The 13,006-nt window shown below is 36.6% G+C and overlaps 1 protein-coding gene and 1 long non-coding RNA gene across 3 annotated transcripts in view; both read left to right on the forward strand.

Annotated features, from left to right (window-relative positions):
- The window catches only part of LOC117565067 (uncharacterized), an 85,135-nt gene that overhangs the window by 12,922 nt on the left and 59,207 nt on the right, over positions 1–13,006 (forward strand). The gene's annotated exons all lie outside the window — the stretch shown is intronic.
- LOC117565066 (odorant receptor 24a) lies at positions 5,484–7,748 on the forward strand. The gene is made up of 5 exons (XM_034244014.2): positions 5,484–6,004; positions 6,881–7,253; positions 7,309–7,407; positions 7,471–7,623; positions 7,690–7,748. Exons 1-5 carry the CDS (start codon positions 5,484–5,486, stop codon positions 7,738–7,740), a joined length of 1,197 nt encoding a protein of 398 aa, XP_034099905.1. The 3' UTR covers positions 7,741–7,748.

Below are 13,006 nucleotides of genomic sequence, written 5' to 3' on the forward strand. Positions count from 1 at the left end.
TGACGTCTAATGACGTTCTGTTCACATTTGCTTGTTGACCTGTTGTGCGTGTGTGTGTGAGTGCTTTTTGTGCCGCTGTTGTTGTTTTTGTTGTTGTTGTTATGGCAGCAATGTGATGTCTGGTTGTCTGGTTTGGCTGTCAGTTGTTGGTTGAATTTATTGTGCCGCTGTAGATGATGCCAAAAATGTGATATATTCATCTCATGTGGTCAAGTTAAAAGTGCCCACATAGCGTTTAAAAAAATTGCATGTTTTAGTATTTTTTGTTAGCCACTAAACAATATATTTGCAGTATATGTTTATTAAAAATAAAGTGGTTATGAGTCGAATGTGCATTAGATTGAATCCTTGTTTGTTTTCTCGCCACATATTTCAGGTGTATTCATGCGATATGCTTTAAGTGAATATGCAAAATTGTTTGTGAAACTTATTTGCAAGTGCCTCACTCTCTCTCTCTCTCTTTCTCTTTTTGTCTTCATTTATCTTACTCTATCTATCTGTCTGGGAATTGCCTCTTATTCGCTCTGGCGCTATCTGATGCACCTCACTTCACTCGCAACGGAACGAGGCCTATTATTAAGGCCAGCATATAGCGTTCATTAATGGCGGCTGTGAATGCGTCCGTTTAAATTTTCAATTCGCATGCAATGACTTAATTGTTCATAATTTTGTTATCTGATTAACACAAATTCCGCTTAACGATAATGACTTTATGCAGTTTATGGCCAGCGCGTGCCACGCGCTCCACAGCGCGAAACAAACCCAATCGCCAAAAGGACATGCGACAAACAAGGACAAACGAGACACGGGACACTGAGCACAGAACACTGGACAAATGCGACAAACGTTGATGATGACGACGAGGCAACGTTGCCACATGCAGCTCAGCTTAACCATTATCAACTGCATGTCACAGTAGATATATACGCTGCATATATAGTAAAATATATATATATATAAGTATATTTATACCCGCTAGCTAAAGGGCAGAAGGGTATTATAACTTTGCGTCTGTAGGAAATGTATGCAATAGGCAGAAGGAGGCATCTTCGACCCTATAAAGAGTGAACAGCCGAGACGCTATAGCCATGCCCGTCTGTCTGTCTGTCCATCCGTATGAACACCTAGATCTTAGAGACTATAGAGAGATATAGATATAATTTTTTATTATAGCATTTGTTACGCTCAAGCCCTCGCAAATCAAAGAAGTTTAATTTGGAGCTATAGTGAGTGATTTTTGGTGTGTACAATAATAATTACAGTATTTAAAATTTCTCAAAATTGCTTGCTCGCATAAAAATTGTCGAATTTCTGTACGAAATACTTTTGTATATCCACAAAAATGTTTACAATAATCCGATCTTAGTTGGTTTGGCTGACAATCTGGTATATTGTGTGCACTATGGTATATTTTATGCACTATGGTATATTTTGTACACTGTGGTATATTTTAAATGTAAAACTATATATTCTATTCGGTATATTATTTCGGTATATTTTTAAAATATAGTATTACTGATTGCAGATATCTCATAGTCGAGCACACTCGACTGTAGCTTTCTTACTTGTTTGTTTCATATATGCATCTTTGCATATTCAACATATATTCGCCCATTCATGTATAGTTTATTGTGCTTGTGGATTGCCGGGCGGCTCTCTCCAGAGGCCATTGCATTTTATCGCCGTCCTGCGCTGATTAAATATCAACGTAATTTATTATTCAAATTAAGTTTATCGGCGAACAAAGGCGTCCCACGTCCCTCACACCTTCACACACGGCAGCAGGTCAGCCGAATCGCTGTTTGTTTTTATTGTGAGTGATAGAAACAGAGAGAGAGAGAGAGAGAGAGAGAGAGGGAGAGAGAAGAGCATACAATAAATTTGATAGCCTATTCAGGCGTGTGTTTAGTTGTGCGTGACATATTACTAATACTGAAACATGCTGAAATTAGCCAAAACACACAACGAGAGCTGCGTGTTATCAAAAATGCATTTGGCATTATAAATGCAACCAATTTTGAGCTTGCGGCGCTCTTTAAAAAGCCTTCAAATCTATGCAAAATATTATAAATGGTTATGTTTATCGATCTAATGCAAAATTGACAAATGTGTGGTTTAATTGAACAATGGAATTAATGTTTTGCCTGACGGCGGTATATTTTTGAAAAGGTATGTTCATCTTGTTGAAATAGTTTGTTCACATTGATTTCAGCTACGTCTTTAAATTATTGGTTTATTGAATTAAAATTAATGTTAGTGAAACTAAATATCAATTCTGTAGTCTCATCGTATTTTAAAGCTCTTAAAATTAATTTTACTCTATATATAATATTTGATATAGTACATTAAAGTGAAAATGGTCTATGGCGATCACTCATTAATTTAGTTTCGTTTAAAATGTTTTACAAATAACTTTTATTTAAATATGGAAAATTATTTCAAAATATATTTATATTTTAAGTAAATCTAGATTTATTTCTATACGATTTCCATTAAATTAGTTCGTAATTAAAAAATACTGCTTTCATTTTTATTACATTTCAACTAAATAACACCAATTATAGTATGTATAATAGATGGTAAAAAGTACGAACAAGCTGAATACATTATCGAATTAAAATATCAAATTTGAAATCTAAACAATTTTTTAACAATCGTATAATAAAGTCCCCAGTTATGCACGCTACACGCAATCAGATCTGTTTACTATGATTATGTGTATACTTGTAACATGCGAGTGCAATTTAATGTTATCTTGTAAGAACGTTAAAGGATTTTATTATAGTGCAAATCGCAGTCAAAACTCGTATACAGTTGTTTTCGATTGGCGGCCTTGCTGAGAGCTGAGTCATTGAGTTGACAACTGGTTTAATATTCAATTATAAATTCATATGACCATCGATCGTTAAAGCTTAGCACACTTACCTGTGCCAGGCCACGCCTCCATGTATACTGCCGCCCCTTCTTGCCTCCCTCTCGCTTGGTCGGTCGTTGTGTTGCCATTTTGTTGTCGAGGCAGATTTGTGGCACGCTCGAATCGTGTTCAATAATTTTGTAAATAATTTTGTGTGGCACGACTTTGCATCGCGTTTGCCTCTCCCCCTGTCTAGTGTGTTGCATGCCACACACACAAAAAAGTAACGCCCATTGTTCCTTTTTTTTTTTGTGTTCGTCGCTCCTGGTTTTTTCCTTTATTATGTTTTTTTTTTTTAGTCATGTGGCCTACAAATCGAGTCATCAATGTGGTTGTCGCTGCCAGGCCATAAGTTTTGTTCAGGTCGAGTTTTTGCCATTTTTTTATTTCGCTCCTCTTTCAATTTTTGTTTTTCTTTTTTTTTTTGTGGTTGTCCTGTTTGTTGCCTCACACGGCTTGGGGCACATTAAACTCATTGTGTTTATGGCATAAATTTGCATGTTTTCCACGTAAATTTTTCAATTTGAATAGGCGACCGCGCGTATTCGTCGATTCTCCCCGCCCCCTCACCCACCGCTCAACTGTGTGTTGTTGTTCTTTGGGCTTTGTCGGACATAGCCTTTGTAGGGACTCTATATTTTGGTTGGTTCTTATGAATGCGGCATGTGGTTTGCTTCGGAGACTAAACTGTCATTTAGACTATCCGGAATTCTGTCAACTTTGATTATAATGCTGAACGGATTACCGAAAGCGAACATTGTCGGAGCCTCTTTTATTTACATATTTCTTTCAATGTTTATTAATTTGTTATAATTTATATAACTTTTCATTTAAATTTTATCTCATTCCACCACGTCCATCTTCCCTAAACGTATATATAATTTGTATAAAGATCATTCTCTTTTTGCCCTTCAAATTTGTCAACTCCGTAAAGTTATCTTCATGTGCAATGCATAGACTAATCTATAATATATGTAGCTTTATCGAATACCCGTCCCAAAATGATCTAATTTATAGTGTATGGCTGTGCTTATAGCCTCTGTTTATGTCGTCTATTCGTTTTTATTTATATTTATCGCTTTGGGTTCCCCAAGAACATCAAATGCCATACACAAAAATTTGCAGTTCTTTTTATTTGGTTAACAATGTTCCGTCCCCCATCTCTCTCTGTCACTCTCTCTCTGTCTCTTTACTTTTATTACTATATGAGTAGGTGTGTAAGTGGGTTCACATGCTCATGTGTGTGAGTGTGTGTATGTATAAGTGTCAAAGGCATGTGTTTAGCATGCCTCATTTGAGCACAAATACACCTGCAGCCATCAATTATGCAAAGAGCTGGTCCGTTCTGGGTTCTGGCAAGTTCGAGTTGGGTCAGAGATTGGGCCTAGTCCGGTCTGCTGCTCTGGCGCAAACACAGCAAACACAGCAGGCGCCGTCAACGCCATTTCCCGGCCACGCCCGCCTTTTCCGCCTTTCCCCAAAAGAGGCCTTTAGGCATGCAGAGCCAGGTCGACGTACGAGCGACGAACGAACGAACGAACGAACAGCTAAATTAATTTATTGGCCTCCTCGCATACACCAAATAACTGCAGTTTGCATAATCATGCCAGCGAACACACATATATACTTACCATATACAGTCACACACACACACTCGCAGTTGGATAGCTTATAAAATATTTATTCAAACTGCAAGTTTGGTTGGTAACACTTGCAACTGAGATGCAGCCAGTCGGAGCCAAAGCTAAAGCTAAAGCCATAGCCAGAGGCTCCAAAGCCTCGTGCCTACTCTCGAGTCAATTTGTTTAGCTGTCATCCATTTTACCCCATAATAAGCATATACAAAGAACATAGAGAACGGAGAACAGAGAGAGAGAGAGAGAAAGTGGCTGAGAGGAACTACAGTATTTGTGTGGTCTAGCCAAAGTTTTAGCTAGTTTAGTTAGTTAATTTAAGGAAAATTCAAATATATTTTAAGAAGACAAAGACACACCTTGCGTATACGCAATGCGCCGTGGAAGCTACCAGAATGCGTATACGTAATATGCATTAAGGTTTTGTTGGCCATTAAAATAGTAAGAGGGAGATACAAGAGAGATTAAAGAGAGAAAGATAATCCGAATAGCAAATCAATAGTATAAATTAGCTTCCACTATGATTTCTATTCACATAATGTTTAAAATAGTTAAAGAGAGATAGAAGACAGATTATAATCCGAATAGCAAATCAATAGTATAAATTAGCTTCCACTATGATTTATTGGCATATAATGTTTCTCGTTTAATACACAACTGAGCAACTACATACAAATTATTATTATTCTTGAGAACTTGCAGGCGTGTTTGACAAAACTTTAGTTTAATTATACATAATCACGAGCACAATGACGCCTACTGCTAAACGTTGCCTAATTGTGGGTTAAAGCTCAGGGCTCTTGATTCTTTTTGGTCGAGTGAAACTTATTGAACGACGCCCAGCTCATCAATTATGATTGTTGTACACTACACACATTGAAGGTATAAAAGCGAAGAACTTAAAATGCTGCCCAGAGTCAAAGACGGCAAGCAAGATGTGGCCACGGTTTCTGAGCAGCTCGTATCCAATGGAGCGACATTATTTTCTGTTGCCCAAGTTTGCGCTCAGCTTGATTGGCTTCTATCCGGAACAGAAGCGCACTTGGGCGCTCCGTGCCTGGAGTTTCTTTAACTTCTTCATACTCACCTACGGCTGTTATGCCGAAGCGCATTATGGTATTCATCAGATACCGATAAACATTGCCTTGGCTTTGGATGCACTTTGTCCGGTGGCTTCGAGCATTTTGTCCTTGCTCAAGATGGTGGCAATTTGGTGGTATCAGGATGAGTTCAAGTGGTTGATCCAAAGGATTCGTAAGCTCACAGAACAACAGAGATCAGAGCGTAAATTGAGCTACAAGCGACGCTTCTATACGCTGGCCACCAGGTTGACCACGCTGCTGCTCTGCTGTGGCTTCTGCACCAGCACTTCGTACTCGGTGCGGCATCTGTTGGATAATATGTTGAGGCGGGCGCATGGCAAGGATTGGATTTATGAGACGCCGTTTAAGATGATGTGAGTTGCAGTTGAACACAGAGAAAAAAAAATGAAGAAAATAGTAGAATAATCTTATTATGTTACGGATAAGAAACATTCTCAATTCAAGTATAGATTCATAATTCAAGAATGGAATGTCAAAATTAAATCCAGACAGGAAAACTCCTAAATTATGATCAAAAATTCTTAATTTGAGACTTTGATTTCCCAATAATTTTTGTATTTTCTTATATTTAGCTGCGATTAACATTGTTATATATATGCACATAGTAGTTTATTTTGTTTTTAATGTGACTTACTATTTTTATTCTTGGTTTCGCACTTTTATTTTGAAATCGTGCACCAAATTTGTTTTTTTACGGCTCACGTTTTGAAAATATGAGTCAAGTTTTTGACTTTGATAAATATTCAATCTTCTATCAAGAATTCGAATCTCAAAACGATGCTTAAAGATTGAAGTACTTTTTCCAGGATTTTGAAAGATTTTTTTAAGATCGAAAATTTTAGAAAGTATAGATATTCTTTATTGTTTTTAAAACATATTTATACCCAAAAGATAAATTCCTAAATCGAGACTATAATTCTAAAAAAAAAAATATTTAATTTTAAAGCAGGAAATTTAATTTTTGTTTTAATTTTTTATTTTTCGTTATACCACTTTTATTAATTGTATTTAGTTTTGTTCAAATAACGATTTTTTGTTTCAAGATTTTTGTTTTTTATGGCTTACTTTTAGAAAAGAAAAACCAAATTAATTAATTTCAAAGCGATAACTCAAGAATAGTCTCAAGAATTTCATTAATTTTCGAAAAGATTTCAAACTAAAGATTTGTTGTATAGTTATTAGACCATTTTTTCCTCTGTGTAGTATTGTTAATAATGCGTGGCTTGCAGCTTTCCAGATGCCTTGTTGCGCCTGCCTTTGTATCCGCTGATCTATATGCTTGTCCACTGGCATGGCTACATTACTGTGGTGTGCTTTGTCGGTGCCGATGGCTTCTTTTTGGGCTTCTGTTTGTATCTGACAGTGTTGTTGTACTCACTGCGCGACGATGTCTGCGATTTGTTGGCCCTAAAGGAGAATGCTCCGATGCCAACTCCCCAGCAGGAGCTGCGCATTGTGCGTCGCATGGAGCAGCTGGTGGATCGTCACAACGAGATTGCCGAGTTGACGGAGCGCTTGTCGGGCATCATGGTCGAGATTACGCTGGGACACTTTGTCACCTCCAGTCTGATTATTGGCACCAGCGTCGTGGACATGCTGCTGGTGGGCAAATTCAATCTTAACTTTCCGCTCTTTAACTTTCCCTTTCTCTTAGTAGTTCTCGGGCGTGGGCATCATTGTATATTTGGTCTACACGTGCGCTGTGGGCACTGAAATCTTTTTATACTGTCTGGGCGGAACCTACATTATGGAAGCGGTGCGTGCCTTTAACTCCTCCTCAATTGCATTGTTCGAAATCATCTCTCTCTTTGTTCTGTAGTGTTTGGAGCTATCGAGAAGCACTTTCAGCAGCCATTGGCATGGACACAGCGTGCGTGTGCAGAAGATGACGCTTCTCATGATTGCCAGAGCTCAGCGCGTGCTCATCATTAAGATACCTTTCTTTTCGCCATCCCTGGAAACACTCACTTCGGTAGGGCTTCCATTTTGCAGTTGCTTTCGCTTGCTGTTTGTATTATAGTATTTATTTATTTGACAGATTTTACGCTTTACGGGTTCACTCATTGCGTTGGCCAAGTCGGTGATTTAGAAACAGAGCCAAATTATTGTTATCATATTTTGTTGTGTTTAGAATGAAATTGATGAGCAGTGAAATAAAAAATACATATAAAATATATACGGCACTTAGGATTGTGTCCTTTAGTTTAGACTTTTTAGAGTCGCGAATTTTTTACACAATAATGTTAATAAATATACAAAAAATATATTGCAGCTGGTTGTTAAGACTCTATAGAGTCACGATTTTTTTACACAATAATACAAGTGTATTTGAGATAATATTTTAGCTTGAGATTTTCGGGTTTTGTTTTTTACCGTTTGAAGTAATTTATTTTGATTTAAAAGTTGAGTTTGGTGCCAGGTTTTAGTTGTTTTACTGCTAATGAAAATAAATTGAAGAAAATTACATTTTTTCTTTGTGTATTAGTTGTTTGTTGTTTTTCTACTTCGGAATCCTTAATTTTTTAATTTTTGAGTTTTTTAGAAACTTTAGAAAAAAATCGATTTAAAAAACAGTGCTTAAAATATACCAAATTTAAGGTACTCTAAATGTACAAAAATATACCAAATAAAAAAATATTTTTCGTTTGTGAGGTAAGCAAAACAATGTGGTATTATTCTGAAAATATACCAGATAATGTACCACAAAATACTATAATATACCATAAGCCATATTTGGTATATATACCAGATTGTCAGCAGTATTGTCAGCAGTATGCGTAATTTGCATATAAAGTTATTTTGAAATAACTTCTACAATTGTTATCCAATGGGTAGCGGGTAAAAAAAAATAAAATTAATATTATATGTCTAAGCTTTATTGCAGCAAAATAAATATATGTCTATATGTCATTATTGTGGCTAACATAAACATATAAAATAAGCTAAATTAAAATAAATATATTATACTTATACAAAACTTACCATTTGAAAAACTAGAAACGAATGTATCAAAAAGCAAACCGGTTTTAGTTTCCCTATTTCTTGTGATACCTTCTTTGCTGTATCTCGATCTCCGTCATTCTTTTACAATATGTTATTTCATATTTTTTCAGCACATATGTCTTTATAAATATTTTTCTGTTAATTTCCATGTTGCTTCGTTAATTGCACTTGTTCCTCTGCTGTTTGTCTTCTGCACTTTTGCCTCTTTCTTATTACTTTTGCTCTGTTGTTGTTCTCTTTTCCCATTGACCTTTCAGCTGCTGCTGCTGTTGCTGTTTCTGTTGCTGTTTGGATTAAAAGCCGTTCTGTTTAACAGCTCTGGCAAATTGGTTTCTTTTGCCGGAACTCATCATGTCTGACACTCGCATGCACCCATGAACTTACTGCGCTCCCCATTTCACCTCGTTCACCTCCTCTCTCACTCCCTTGCATATTTTCCATTCACTTTTGCCGCTGCAATGCATCGAACTGTGCATTTCTGTTGCCTACTTTTCAGCTGTTGCTGTTGCTGCTGCTCCAGCTGCAGTTCATTTTCATGCAAACACACACATACACTCGCACACCTTAATGACATCCGTTGTGCCCCTCTCGCTTGCCAGTTGCTCTTCATATCCGTCTGTTGCATTTGTTTGTTGCTGTTGCCCTCTCTCAAAGAGCAGCTCCACTTGAGTTGCTCGTGCGCTTTGCCTTTTGGCATTGTTCATGCACAAATTCTTTTGGTTCTCACTCGCTGTTGTTGTTGTTGTGGCTTATTGTTGTAGTCCTTGAAATCCTTTAGCCCACACGCACCATAAGCGCGCCTATCTGCCACGCAATCTCTGGTGTGCTCTTCGTCTATCCATCTTTCTCTCTCTCTCTCTCTGTCTCTATCGCTTTCTCTCTCTTGACTTGTGTCTGTCCGTCTTTGTTTCGTTTTGGCATTTGTTTGTTTATTTTCGCTGGCGCCTCCTTTTGTCAAAAGTGCTTTTGCTTGTAATGTGTTCGACGATGGACCGCAAAGCGGCTGCCATAAGGAGTTCCCCTCTTTCCCTTTTCCCCTCTCTCTCTCTGGACCCCTTGTATTGTCCATAGAGCTACGCCTTACTTTACTTGGCAGCCCTTTAGTGTGTTCGGTTTCTGAGCTTCTGTTTCAGTTCATTTTTCCCTTTCTTGTGTTTGTTGCTTGTTATTTTTATTTCGTTTCATTCAGCTGGCTCTTGGACTGCTTCTTCTTATTTTGCTTGTTGTTGGCATTCGTTTTCACATTTTTATGTGCATTTATTTTGCCATTTTGTATACTGTATGCATACGTGTGTGTGTATGTGTGTGTGTGTGTGTGGATGTAAACTCACTCCATACGCAATTTTTGCACTCAAGTTTACCTACTTTTTATGGTAAACATCCCAAGGTTGCTTGTTTATTCTAGCAAAAATGTATTTAGGTGCGCTTAACTACATGTCCGTCTGCACATGTGTGTGTGTATTTGTGTGTATGTGTGTGAGTGAGTGAGTATTATTGCGAGCGGGTCAAAGCGGTTAGGACCACGCTTTAACCCATTGACATTCGCAGAAGGAGCTACAAACACATTAATGTAACGACAAGTGCAAACCAAAAGTAAAAACGAAAGCACAAATAAGTTGTCAAAATACTTCGAACTGAGCTTCAAGCACAGACAATTTGTCGGTGGTTTCCTTCCAATTTTCGCTGTTACTCAATAAAATATTACATTTAATTAACTGCCAAATGAATTAAAACAAAAACACATAGAGCAACAACAAATAAAGCAAGACGAGGCCAAGTCATATGAACATATGTCAAACGAGGCGCATAAAACGTGCCACACAAACACACACACACACACACGCACTCATTTCCAGGTGCGCATAATTAAAGGCCAAATAAAAAAACAAAAACAAAAACAAAAACAAAAATAACGTCTGAGAAAAAATGTCATGTGGAATTATAAAATTTTTTTTGAAAAACTGAATTTTAAATACTCTTAAAAATTTGCGTTTTCTACCCTGAATCTTATTTTGTATTGTTTTTTTTTTTTATCAGACTTTTATTTAATTGATTGATTAAATACGGGTGATTTTTATGTGTGTTAGGAGGAGTTTATTTATATTTCTTTATTCTATTTCAATTACATAAAATACTCTAAATTTTTTAAGTTTGTTAAGATTTTCTCTAATGTTTTCTTGGGTCAGTTTTCTGATATCGATATGGCATCTTAATCTAGCTAAGGGTTCAAGGAATTTATATTTAGTATACTATTTTATATATTGTCTCAAAAGTCCTAAAATATTTCATGTTGTCATCTTCGTTTATTTTTGTTCCTAATTTGGGAGCAATAATTTCATTTAATAGTCGAAAGTTAAGGAGCATGACAAGCTCTTGCTTCGGTGCTACCAAAATAATTTCAAATGTCATTTTTACCTACACGACTAATTAAATTTCGCATTTTATGAGTTGGCAAAGAAAAGCTGCGGGAGGAGGAGAAAAAAACGGGAGAAGTGAAAAGTAAATAAAAACAGGAAGCGATGCTGAATTAACGAAAACAAACACGAGCAGCTGTAAAACTGCGGGCGAGTGAATCCAAGAGATGAGATGAGGCTAGAGGCGAGAATACGAGAGACGAGAGAGCAACGAACGAGATGAGACGAGACGAGACAGAAGCGACGAGTGAATGAATTGTCAAGTGAGCGTCATGCTTTAGCTGGCAGCGCTGTCGACGTCGACGTCGACGTTGTCGTCACATGAGCGAAATTTTAAGCAGGCGCCAAAGTCTTTGGCCAATTTTTCGAAACCATAGACACGTGCTCGTCGGCGGGGACAAACAAAAAAAAAAAACAAAAAAAAAACGGGGGAACGATCCATTAAAATTCCGTTGGGGCATTGCAAAATAAATCCACTTGCAAGTGGCGCAAGACACAAAAACAAAAACAACAAGAATCACCCAAAAAAAACGAAAAAAAAAAACAAAAAACTCGTCATCGTCAGCATTTTGGCGTCAAATGCCAATCGCATGTGATTCCTAGTTACCATCTTCCCCTACCTTCCACTGGCTACCCCTTCTCACAACGCTTTTGGCCTTGTGATATGTGAAATAGCAAACGAATGTATTTTCCTTTCTTTTTTTTTTTTGTTGTTGTGTGTGCGCTGTTTTTTGCCGCTTTCTTCACTCATCTCTCTGATGTTTACGGCCTAAAAGTATGCATTGAAATTCAACACGCAGCGTGGGAGATGTTGCGACTGTGTTTTTGGGATTGTCGACGGTTTGAGGGCGTCGTCCCTATAGCTGTAACGGTGAGAGTGTGCAGATAAATGCTGTGTGTGACTGTGTGTGTGAGGGGAAGTTAAGAGATGCTTAAAATTAGCGTAAGATCTGTGCTTGTTTAAAGTGACATGTGAACTGCGAATCAGAGACGAGATGAATTGCAAAATGCGAAAATAATTGGTATTTTACTGCAGCCAATTCTTGTCTAGGTGTGCGACTTGGAGATACTTTTATCTTTCAAATTATTTAATCTGATTGTGGGCAATAAAGCTTCAACAATTCGTTACAATCAAATTAAAATTGTAGGGAAACTTTACAAATATTTCAAATAATTGCTGTAAAAACATAATAAATTGATTGTAGTGAAACAAAGAAAGTTATTCTTTAATCGAATCTCTTACAATGTGAATAATATGAATTTGATTGAGTTTAATTTTATTTATTTTCTATTTATGTTTCACTGTTTATCATGGCTTTTACTAATTCCTTTGTAAAATAAGTTACACGAATAAATATAACTTATTTCATTTATTTCTGATTCTAGCGCTGAGTGCGAAAACTTATTTATTATAGCACGAACCTGCTTTTGCTATACTCATTAAATTAAATTGTATATTATTGTTATTTGATCATATATAATTTGATTCTAAAAGAGTTTTATTGAGAAAAAGTATATAACGTAGTTGCGTTCAGTTGCATGTTGTGTCGTGCGGATAACTTAAGAGAGACTTCAAAAAGGATTCTATCCAACTATCGATACTAATTGACAGTGTTGGGTTGCGAGATGAATAAAAACACTATCTTATAAAATATATAATATATAACTCTTATATTATATGTATATACAATATTTACGATCTCACATTTTCTTTCCATTTGCTTAAAAATACTTGTTTTATTTTAAATTAACATATTTCTCTTCGTTTCTTTTTGTAGGTAATCGTACAACTCTATCTCTAATTGAAACCTTTAGTGAAACATTCATTTGCACTATTTCTTTGAAAGTGAAATGCGTATGTATGCTAATACCTTGCACTAAATGCTAGTTAGTTAAATAGTTAGTTGGTGTAGCTATTGCTGTGCTGCTGATAGCTAG

Source organism: Drosophila albomicans, chromosome 2L, assembly GCF_009650485.2.
Source record: "Drosophila albomicans strain 15112-1751.03 chromosome 2L, ASM965048v2, whole genome shotgun sequence".
Classification (NCBI taxonomy): Eukaryota; Metazoa; Arthropoda; class Insecta; order Diptera; family Drosophilidae; genus Drosophila; species Drosophila albomicans.

Coding starts and splice junctions, on each gene's coding strand:
- LOC117565066 (XM_034244014.2), top strand. CDS start 5,484: ATGTGGCCACGGTTTCTGAGCAGCTCGTATCCAATGGAGCGACATTAT. Junction 7,408..7,470: donor GAACCTACATTATGGAAGCG/GTGCGTGCCTTT, acceptor TTTGTTCTGTAG/TGTTTGGAGCTATCGAGAAG. Junction 7,624..7,689: donor CCCTGGAAACACTCACTTCG/GTAGGGCTTCCA, acceptor TTTATTTGACAG/ATTTTACGCTTTACGGGTTC.